This window comes from Andrena cerasifolii, chromosome 9, assembly GCF_050908995.1.
Source record: "Andrena cerasifolii isolate SP2316 chromosome 9, iyAndCera1_principal, whole genome shotgun sequence".
NCBI lineage: Eukaryota > Metazoa > Arthropoda > Insecta > Hymenoptera > Andrenidae > Andrena > Andrena cerasifolii.
In genome coordinates this window covers 1,822,366-1,832,975 of record NC_135126.1, presented here as the reverse complement: position 1 = coordinate 1,832,975, position 10,610 = coordinate 1,822,366, and the positions used below count along the sequence as shown (strand labels likewise).

General features: G+C 39.0%; 1 protein-coding gene across 6 annotated transcripts; it reads left to right on the top strand.

Moving 5' to 3' along the window:
- The first annotated feature begins 1,105 nt into the window (after nt 1-1,105).
- Nucleotides 1,106-10,365, top strand: Tre1 (Trapped in endoderm 1). 6 transcript variants are annotated; one of them, XM_076820948.1, is made up of 5 exons: nt 1,106-1,302; nt 3,869-4,148; nt 4,429-4,634; nt 5,511-5,757; nt 9,321-10,365. In XM_076820948.1, exons 3-5 carry the CDS (start codon nt 4,502-4,504, stop codon nt 9,967-9,969), a joined length of 1,029 nt encoding a protein of 342 aa, XP_076677063.1. In that variant the 5' UTR covers nt 1,106-1,302; nt 3,869-4,148; nt 4,429-4,501; the 3' UTR covers nt 9,970-10,365. The 6 variants fall into 6 exon arrangements, with proteins under 6 accessions (XP_076677063.1, XP_076677064.1, XP_076677062.1 ...); XM_076820949.1 differs by lacking the exon at nt 1,106-1,302 and adding an exon at nt 1,882-2,533; XM_076820947.1 differs by lacking the exon at nt 1,106-1,302 and adding an exon at nt 1,882-3,381.
- The last annotated feature ends 245 nt before the right edge of the window (nt 10,366-10,610 follow it).

Here is a 10,610-nt window from a genome sequence, read left to right as displayed (position 1 = left end):
TCAAACATATAAATTTTTTCCTAACTGCTGTATAAAATGAAGTTAAAATCAATTGTCCAGCTAATCGTACTGTGAAATAAATACTAAATATGAATCCCTAATTAATTTACAAAACGAAAATTTATATTAATATTGTGTTATCCAACTGTTTTATAAAATAAAAAATGAATTCCTAATCGTGCTGTGAAATAAATATTAAATATGAATCCCTAATTAATTTACAAAACAAAAATTAATGTTAATATTGTGTTAACCAACTGTTTTATAAAATAAAAAAATGAATTCCTAATCGTGCTGTGAAATAAATACTAAATATTAATGCCTAAATAATTTACAAAACAAAAATTAAAGTTAATATTGTGTTATCCAACTGTTTTATAAAATAAAAAATGAATTCATAATCGTACTGTGAAATAAATACTAAATATTAATGCCTAAATAATTTACAAAACAAAAATTAAAGTTAATATTGTGTTAACCAACTGTTTTATAAAATAAAAAAATGAATTCCTAATCGTACTGTGAAATAAATATTAAATATGAATCCCTAATTAATTTACAAAACAAAAATTAATGTTAATATTGTGTTAACCAACTGTTTTATAAAATAAAAAAATGAATTCCTAATCATGCTGTGAAATAAATACTAAATATTAATGCCTAAATAATTTACAAAACAAAAATTAAAGTTAATATTGTGTTATCCAACTGTTTTATAAAATAAAAAATGAATCTCTAATCGTACTGTGAAATAAATATTAAATATGAATCCCTAATTAATTTACAATACAAAAATTAAAGCTAACATTGTGTTATGTATAGTATAATTAACGTTAATATCAGAAATGACTCAAGCACTCTAATAATTGCACACCCTACCTAATCGAAGAGTTAATAGACCATAGCACGATGGAAACGTTCGAACGTATCGATATTTGCGCTACCCTATTGCACCCTGTTGACAGTGTTAATTCGAGCGCGTGCCAATGGTGTTTCCACCACCGGGCCTTCGACCATTTTCAGCATGGTCTCCACCACCAAACCATGAAGAACAGCCGTCAGTACGAGAAGCGCGCGCCGCGGGGAACGAACCGAGCGGTAAGGTGAGGTCGTGCTGCATTCAGCATTTAAGAAATTCTCAGTAGAAACATTCGACTGAAACGCTGCAATTCGAAAACAACAACTTATGAAGAATCGGTGGCAAGGAAGTTCTTACAATTCTTCCTCAGCCTAAGTACCTACTGAGCACCGAATCGATACTCCCCATCAACAGCGAGAAGTCACAGTGTGACTTCTGAAGAGGTGAACGATAGATTCCAGTGCAACATGATACATCGTGCAAAATACAAAATGACGTGCTAGTGGTGTCAGTGTTATTTTTCTTTGATAATTGTAATAACGAATGATGCAGAAATTAGGAACAATATTTGGGTTGTTTTTTAAACTGAAGAATATGTGACGACCGCGAGAGATACTGTTGAAGATTTATAGCCCATACTTCAGGTACTTGTTTATTCTGTTAATACTGTATAAATATAAGGAACCTCTCGAATTATTTCTTGCCAAATAAATTATCTCCAGAGTCTCTAAAATCAACATAGGAGGGGTTTTTTTATCTATCAATGTTTCGATTTATAGCGAACTGGAATCATGAATCACGCGATAATTATTTCCACTGTATGAATCGAGCTTCAGGAACCAGCGCACTAGAAAATAAATTTAAGCACGTATTCTTCTAACAACAAATTACAGTTCCATAGAACCTGGACCAACTATCTGTTGCATTTACCACAACTTCCTACCCCGCTGCATAAACTACAGAAACAAGCTGCAGGCCCGTACTTCATCAACGCTTTCAAAGTTGTCCAAGAGGAGTAAGAAATAAATGCGCGAGACAAACGGGGCACTAATGAGAGGCAGGAAGCTATCAAAGGACCTGAAAATTCTCACCGCGCTGCAGGCACCAACAGGCTATCATTTCACTCGGCAGCACTCGAACGATACTCGTCAGCCTAACAATCATCTCCGAAGAGATTAATTAATTACGATTCCACGGCGGCAGTGGTGCTTGAGCAAACCAGATCAAACGGCGGGTGGCGGTGGACGAAACAGCTGGAAAAAAAGGGCAGAGGACGGCGGAGCGAGCGAGAGAGTTGAACGAAGAAGTGGCAGATAAGGAGGCCTCGTGTGCTCGTCGCGAAAGGGGAGTTACACATCGTCGGAGGCCGTCAGTCCCTGAAGAGCGCTCGTTGCGCGCTAGCCAGAAGACTTCTTGCCCGGCGTCGGACTTCCTCGAGAGTGTCAGAAGAAACGCAGTGGAAGAGACTCGAGGGCCAGAGTGTTCGAGGCGCAAGTTTTTCGAAGCAATACCGAGACACCGTAGGAAAGACCCGCGTCGGTTATTCGCGAGGGATTGCACAGTGATTGAGTGGGAGATGAAGTACTCTCCTTCGAGTTACTTTTGAACAGAGACGTGGAAGTCTGACGATCTTGATACAAGGAAGAAAAATAAAGAAGAAGAGAGGAGCTTCGAGTGACAAGTTTTCTTAGGCCTGCTCGTGGTGGTCTGTTATGCGGAAAATTGATGACTCAAGGGGAGTAAAGGGAGAATAGGGAAGGAGGATTTATGTGGCAGAGAGGGGAAGTGGTGAAAGGAAATGTTATCGAGTAACTTCATTGCTATCTAATTGAAGAAAACGTGCAGGACTGCGCACTGCTAACCGCGGGGATTTACTGCGTTTAATGGCGAAGTCGCAGACTAAATATCGCTAGTGGATTCATTCAATTTCCGCTCCGTCGAATGCTCAACGATGTATAAAAGAAGAAATGCAACGGACAATGCGCGTCCCGCGTCACTAATCGAAACGATAAGTCGACAGTGAGACACTGACCCACGAATTCCCCTAATTGAAGGGGAAGTTCAGTGGTTTCGAAACGCGCACTTCGATAGGGAAATTTTTTTCGTGGAGGTGAAGAGAGCCTTTGGCAGATAAAGGGGCTTCTGTCGAGAAGGCACGATATTCTTAAGAAAGCGGTAAAAAATCAATTACTTTCAATAAGCAAGGTCGAAGTTCACAGGGCATCGATAGTCCCCGCGGAGCGTTGGCGCAAGAAGTTGGCTTCGTTAGCTTCTTGGACGCGAAAGGGACCATCTTTCTTCGGCCGGGAGAAAAGGATTGTCGTCCCGTTTCTTCCACGTGCAGAGATCAAAGGCAAGGAAATCGGAGGAAGATACGGATAGAGCGAGTGGCCACTAACGAACGGACAAAACGAAGAAACGAAGAGCGAATTCAAGTGGCTCGTCGGATAAGGAGCCCCCCGTGTATTTAATCGTCGCAGACGCTACCGAGCCTCGTCGGAGCGACGATCGCCGTCGAACGCGTGTAAATCGAGAACTGCCTGCCCCGTTGAATAACAGAAGTTCGCGTAATGTCGTGCCCGATCGGCTTATCGGAATAATTTATCTTATAATATATTGTCGGATAATTTATTCATAGAAGTACACTGCTACTGTGCCGTTCGTGAGATTCATTTAAAGATTCTTCGAAGTGTAAGTCACCCTGCTTTTATATACCTTGAATTATCAATGTTCTGATTGGCTATTGAATTTATATGAAAATGCAGGAGAAAGTGTTTTCTACTGTTTTGTTTAAACAGAAATTTAGTGAATTACTCGGCGATTGTGGTGGCGCGATAATGGCACCCTTGGGGGATGATTAATTTTTAAAGAGAACTGGAGAGGATGTTATTATTTGCAGATTAGAGTTATCCCTGGTTTAATTAATGCCTGTACCAAGATTTCGATCTGCGTAAGTCATGGATGATTAATTTCATATTTTTATCTAATCGCTTTTTTATTTTGTTTTAGACGCCGATGAAGCAAACCTTTCATGGAAGAAACGAAGATCCTCAGAGAGTGCTCGAGCAGAAAACATTTGATTTCTAAATCTGTCGCCGGTCTAATGAAATGCTCGAGTAGAAGGAGGAAAATATTCCCTGTAAAATTCAGAGTATATTTAATTTCGAATTAATTATATTTCGAATGACTATCCTTGGTGCAACGAAATTTGGGAATATGGAAGACAGAGGGCTCGCAACTGAGTCTCGATTTCAATCGGAGGCATAATGAGCGATACCAAAACAATATCGTAAGTATATTTCGTGACATTTTTTTTCAACTCCAATTTTACGCGTTTTGCAGTAAATGATCGCAAAATCTATATTGTTAGAATTTCCATAATTGATTCCTTAATATATTTGCTGCTTGTGAGCTGTTTTCGACACACGTGACTCAAGAACATTATTTCTATTCAATAAATATTGACAAATCGTTGAAACGGTCCGTATAATACAAAGATGATGTTGCGAGTATATTGGCGCTTTTAAATGCAGGTGTCCCTTAACGACGTCATTTTCTTTTCTTAAAAGCGCATTCACTCCGTTTTGCATTTCACTTTACGGGGCCACGCCACTACGAGGGAGCGCATAAATACGATAAAAAATGGACAGCCCTGTGACAAATGGCACGATTTTCGGTGTCGCGTTGGGAGGCGAGAGTCTGAAGCACTTTCCTCGGGGAGTTACCATCACGGCGGCTGTTTGCGCGATAATTTTCAGCATCGTTGGAGTCGCGGGTAAAATTTACTTTCAGTATTCAATAAACGGCGCTCTACGGAGAGAACAAAGTGGGACTTTTTAAAACGATGAAAAGTGCAAGCAGTTGTAACGAGATTGAGAAAGCACAGGACAATTACAAAATTAAGTCTAAGGTTGAATTGTTCGAAAATAAACTGTTTAGATAAAATTAAATGAGAAAAAAGATGGAAGTGAATAGTATAATGTTACGGAGATAGAAGTTAGAATAAAAGTTTTTGAAATGTCATTACCTAATTTGGTTGAATCTAAAGACTAAGAAAATTCCATTTCATAAAGATTCAGTTTGTCAAGAAGATGCTATGTGCGTTCAGGATAGTTGGAACCTTAATTGAACGCTCGAATTCTATGGTCACGTTAAGTTCTTGTTGACCCATGGCTAGCCTTTCTCGAGTTATGGCCATTAACGCCCTTAATTTATGCGAGAGGGTGTCAGGAATTATATAGAATGATTAATTCCTTCTTTTTTAATTATTCACTTGCCCATTTCTCTGGTGGGACAGACATGTGATACTCTGTGTACAGTCACAAGAGTTGCTCAATTATTTTACAAAGCTTTAATAAGTTTCCTTTTTTCTTCTAACTACCACCCTTTTCGAATTAATAATTTCATAAGTCCTACATGAAAAGAGAATTGCAGTAAAACAGATATTACCAGAAACCACGTATTTTCACCTAAAAGGAATCTATATTTGAAATATGATTTTTTTTTATATAAAAGCTTGAGTTTTATAAAATTCAATAAAAGCTCGAGACTTGTATTAATTTCTATTAAAATATTGTCAAAATGTGTGTGAAATTGTGTTCGACCTACGACAATTTTAAAGTTGTGAGTTTGTTTTTTTTTTAAATTTCAGGTAATTTGGTAACAGTAATTGCACTGTTAAAGTACACAAGACTGAGACGACACGCAACCACTGCCTTCGTGATAAGTCTCAGCATTTCGGACTTGATTTTCTCTGCTGTGAATTTGCCATTAACAGCGAGCAGATATTTCAACGAGGCGTGGGTGCTGGGCGAAACGCTATGCAAAATATTCCCGCTCTTCTTTTACGGGAACGTCGCAGTATCTTTGCTCAGTATGGTGGCGATTACGATCAATCGGTTTGTATTTTCACGTATTTATGTGAACTCAGAATTTCTCAGTCTCGTGAGGATTTAAACAGTTTGCCTTTTTTTTTATATGGAAGTAGTGTAAGCTTATTTCAAAGAACTTCGTGTTGCAACTTTTAGGGATGATAACGCACTGTTAAAATTTCGCGTTTATAGCCATCACTGGCGATTTAGTTTATATTAAAATACGCTGACCTAATGCACTATCGATATTGCAAACTCAGCATACTTCTGTGGAACTTTATCACCGACTTGTTACTCATCTTGATAGTATCAAATGCTCCTCCGATAAATTCAGTGGCAAACAGCTGCTCTTAATACCGTATTTAATTACAATCAATATCTATTTGCAATACATTATCGAGAAGAACATTCGAGCAAACGATTATTCATCAATGTCACAGAACAGTGCGGGCTATAAATCTCTACGAGTTTAGGAAACTCTATTTAAGAATCTCTCATGCTCTAATGTCTTTCAAAAGCATACCTTAAAGCAGGGGTGCACAGGGAGCTGTTTTTAGCGCCTAACTGCGAGCAACCCGCCTGTCCCGTTGCTAAGGTTAGAATCGGTGAGGCGAACTGCAGTAGTGTACGTGCATTTGGTATGCCTTGAACCCAGCTACAGTGACTCGCATTAATATTCGTTTGTAGATTGCAGTAAGTTGTATACGTGCCTAAAATTTCATGAAAATCGGTTAACGTTGCTCCGAGCTACAAACGTTTAAAGATCGCAGAATAAGGTCGAGAATCGCTGATTTCGGGAATTTTCGCGATTGTCGAGAAATATTAGGCACGTAAACAACTTACTGCAATCTACAAACGGTTTTTTTTTAAATTTTCATTACAAGCTCACAAAAAAAAGTTTAAAAATCGACCTTTACTATTCTTTTCGCTTTTCCAACCAAATACATTTTTTTTCAAAACGACGAAACGCGTCAGTTAGCAAACTAATCCTTCTACCTTCTCAAAAAAACTCAAGTTGTTTGGACCAATTCTAAAAAAGTTATGCGATTTTAAAAAGTGTCCGAATATTAATGCGAGCCACTGTATATGCTAAAAACGGCTCCCTGTGCACCCCTGCCTTAAAGTAACAACTAACATGGAAAAACATTCCCAACCCGAAAATTCTGATTTTAATGAAACTTCGTGTGAATGTAGAACATATTGGAGAACCTATCCAAGGGGTGAAATCAGCCCTTAAAGTTACTGCGTCTTTTCATTCTTTTAATATAACTTCTATGTCGGTGCAAGATAAAACATAACTTTAAATATAAGTCTTGTTTAATTTTTGATGCTCTATCGAACTACCAAACGAAAAATAAAGTTACATTAACATATACGTTTCCCCATTTTAAAAATAATGCATTTTTTTGTTGTACAGTTTGATAGGTACATGTCTTAGAAATATTTTACGCCTAAAGCGAACCCGAAATTCGAATTATTGGCGAAGTTACAGCCACTCGAACGAAAGGGGTTGCGCCGCTCCCGTTACAGACGGGTGCGCGTCTTCCGCTAAATTTAAATCCGATAATTATTGTAGAGTTAAAAGTAGGGAAACATCTTTTGTAAAATATGTTTGGAGTGTCTGCATTGTATTTATACGGCCCATAATCAGCTACAGGGCCATCAATTGCATCACTTTATCATAACTTTTCTAAAACTTTAAACGCGTTTTTCTCGAAACAGCATTTTTCAAGATGGTGGGCATGATAACTGCCTCACCGTTCATCTGATTAACTTCATCATCTACACACATTTTCTACGTAAGATTCGTTATCGGTTAGCCGAAACTTTTTTTAATTACGTTGAACCATTTTTCAATAACAAAAAGAAATTTACGAATTTTATAGCGAAAATCACGTTCGTTTTCTTCAAAGTGTTACTATTGCCGCAATTTTTTTTTTTTTTTCGAAAAACTGGCGCCGGTATCCGAGAACTACGATCAGAAAGATTGTTAAAAAAATAGGTGATTTTTGTTTCAGATCACTTGCACGGGCTGAATCATGCCCATCGTTTGGGGCGGCGCGCGGCGCCAGAAAACATGTTCTGCGCCACTGCCCGCGGAAGCCACATATTAACTTTTTTCCAATTCTCATAGCTGTTTTATAATCTATAAACGTATACATATAAAACACAAAAAGAATTTAACCAATCGGACTAATAGTTTAACCCTGAATCACTTCCAAAGATTGGCGACGTTTTAGCGCCCATAACCCCTTAAGAATACGAAAAAACGCGATAACTTTAAGGGTTGATTTTACCCTTTCAGGTGAATTTCCGCATACAAAAATTGCTCCTTGTGTGACGTTCCACCAAAGAGTGACCCAGAAATGAGGCCTTTTTTAGCCTCTTTTTGGTCCCACGATTTTGGAACTGAATTTGGTGCAGATGATAGCTTATGATGAGACATCAATCCACAACAAATTTTCAAGTTGAGGTGACAATTAGTTTCTGAGATATTGGAGGTGAAAGAAGTGAAAATTCGTTAACGCGTCAGCCCATACGCTTCGATGTACGGACTTTTATGTCAGTCCGATAATTTAAACAATTATTTCCAGGGGTTTTGTTTACTGCTAACAACGAATTTGAACTTAGATTTTCAAAATTCACAATAGCCCATTCAACATGGTGGACGATATATTTTAAAAATCTAAGTTCAAATTTGTTGTTAGCAGTCAGCAAACCACCTGAAAATAATTGTTTAAATTATCGAACTGACGTAGAAATTCGTACATCGAAGCGTATGGACTGACGCGTTAACGAATTTTCACTTCTTTGACCACCCATATCTCAGAAACTAATTGTCACCTCAACTTGAAAATTTTGTGTGATCGATGCCTCATCATAAGGTATCATTTGGCACAAAATTCAGTTCTAAAATCGTGGGACCAAAAAGAGGCTATTTCTTGGGTCACTCTTTTCTCAAGCAGCCACCCCAAAACTTCAACCATATCCCTAAGACACAACCCCAACTCCTCCCCATCCACTAAGCCATTCTGTAGAGGTACCCTATGCCTATTTATAAAAACTCACCCCCTCTTCGCCCTTAGGAGGATAAATCAAACACACCCATGCCCTCCAAATCACGCCTTTCCCCCAAACCCCTTAAATCGAAATCACGTCTTTCCCCAAAAACCCTTAAATCGAAATCACGTCTTTCCCCCAAAAACCGCTTAAATCGAAATCATGCCTTTCTCCTCAAAATCCCTTAAATCGAAAGCATGTCCCTCTCTCCAAAAGCTCTTAAAACGAAATCACAACTTCCCCTAAAATCTCTCAATATAAAAATCACACATTTCCCTAAAATCCCTTAATATGGAAATCACGCCCTTTCCCCCAACACCCACCAGTCAGGACGTGACACCTTGTATGCACCCATATGCTCTACATTTACAAAAACTTTCATTAAAATTCATTCACCGAACCATGAAATTATGACTCTTACCTCCCTCCAGATTCCCACAAACCCTTCCAATACCACATACTTGAATACCGCTACTAGTAGCAAGAAAATAGATCCAGCCAACTTCCACTAATAGAGCGTCACATTCCAGGTACATACTCATTTCGAGATCAGACATATACGCTCAACTGTACACCACGCAGCGCATAATCCTGATGCTGATCGTCATTTGGACACTGAGTTTCTCCCTGCTGTTGCCGCCACTGCTCGGCTTTTGGGGCACTTTAGGTCTGGAGCCGACCACCTTCTCCTGCACGATTCTCAAGAAGAACGGCACCAGCCCGAAGAAGTTCCTCTTCGTGCTGGGATTCATCGTGCCCTGCGTGGTCATCAGCGTCTCCTACCTGTGCATTTATTGGCGCGTCAGGAAGAGCAGGAAGAACCTGGAGGCCCATGCAGGTATCTCCAGAAGGAAAGCAGGCGGCTTTCAACGCAGAGAGGACTCGAGGGTCACCAGACTCATGCTGACGATATTCCTCTGCTTCCTTTTGTGCTTCATGCCGTTGATGCTGGCCAACGTGATCGAAGACAAGATCAAGATACCGATTCTCCACGTGATCGCCTCGATCCTGGCATGGGCCTCGTCCGTGGTCAACCCGTTCATCTACGCTGGCACCAATAAGCTCTACAGGGAGGCATACAAGCAGATTTTGTGCCCAGCTTCCAGTAAAACGCCGACGATCGGCCCGAAACCAACGCACTCGCACTCGAGCAAAGTCTCCTCGCCACAAACCACCTGAGAGTTGATCGGTTGGTTTGGAGGTATTCGAAAGTGTTGAGTATGGAAGCAGGAAATCCTTCCCTTGCTGTTAAGATTAAGATGATCGAAGTGCAGAGTCGTCTGAAGAGATATTGACACGCGATATTTTTGTAATATGAGGTCTATATAGTTTTGTAACCTGAGATTGTATAATTAGGCAGATGGAGATGGATTCGTTCTTTTGCGATTGCGCAGTGTGAATGTGAGAGATTTGAATGATTTTTTTCGTCAGTAGGGAGAAAGTCAAGTGGACGTTTGAAGATACTTATTCGTGATTATATCGAAAGTTTCTTGGAATGAGAATGGACGCGACGATCGGTGGATGAATGTAGATATAGAACGCAAGTTTTTAAGAATCTTCAATGTAAATATATTATAGGAAGTAAATTATGATGAATAAACGAACTTCTTTTTAAGGAAAATGCTTCGTGCCTTTTATTGTCTGTTTTCAGATAATTCGTTTCAAGTTTTAATTAATGACAAACGAAAAGCGTGGCACGTGCAAGATGAAAACAAATATGGAAATAACGCAGATTAAACACCAGATTAAATATAAAACAAATAAAATAGATTAAATACCAGAGTAAAAGTGAATAGAGAAGTCTTCATAATGAATGCTTT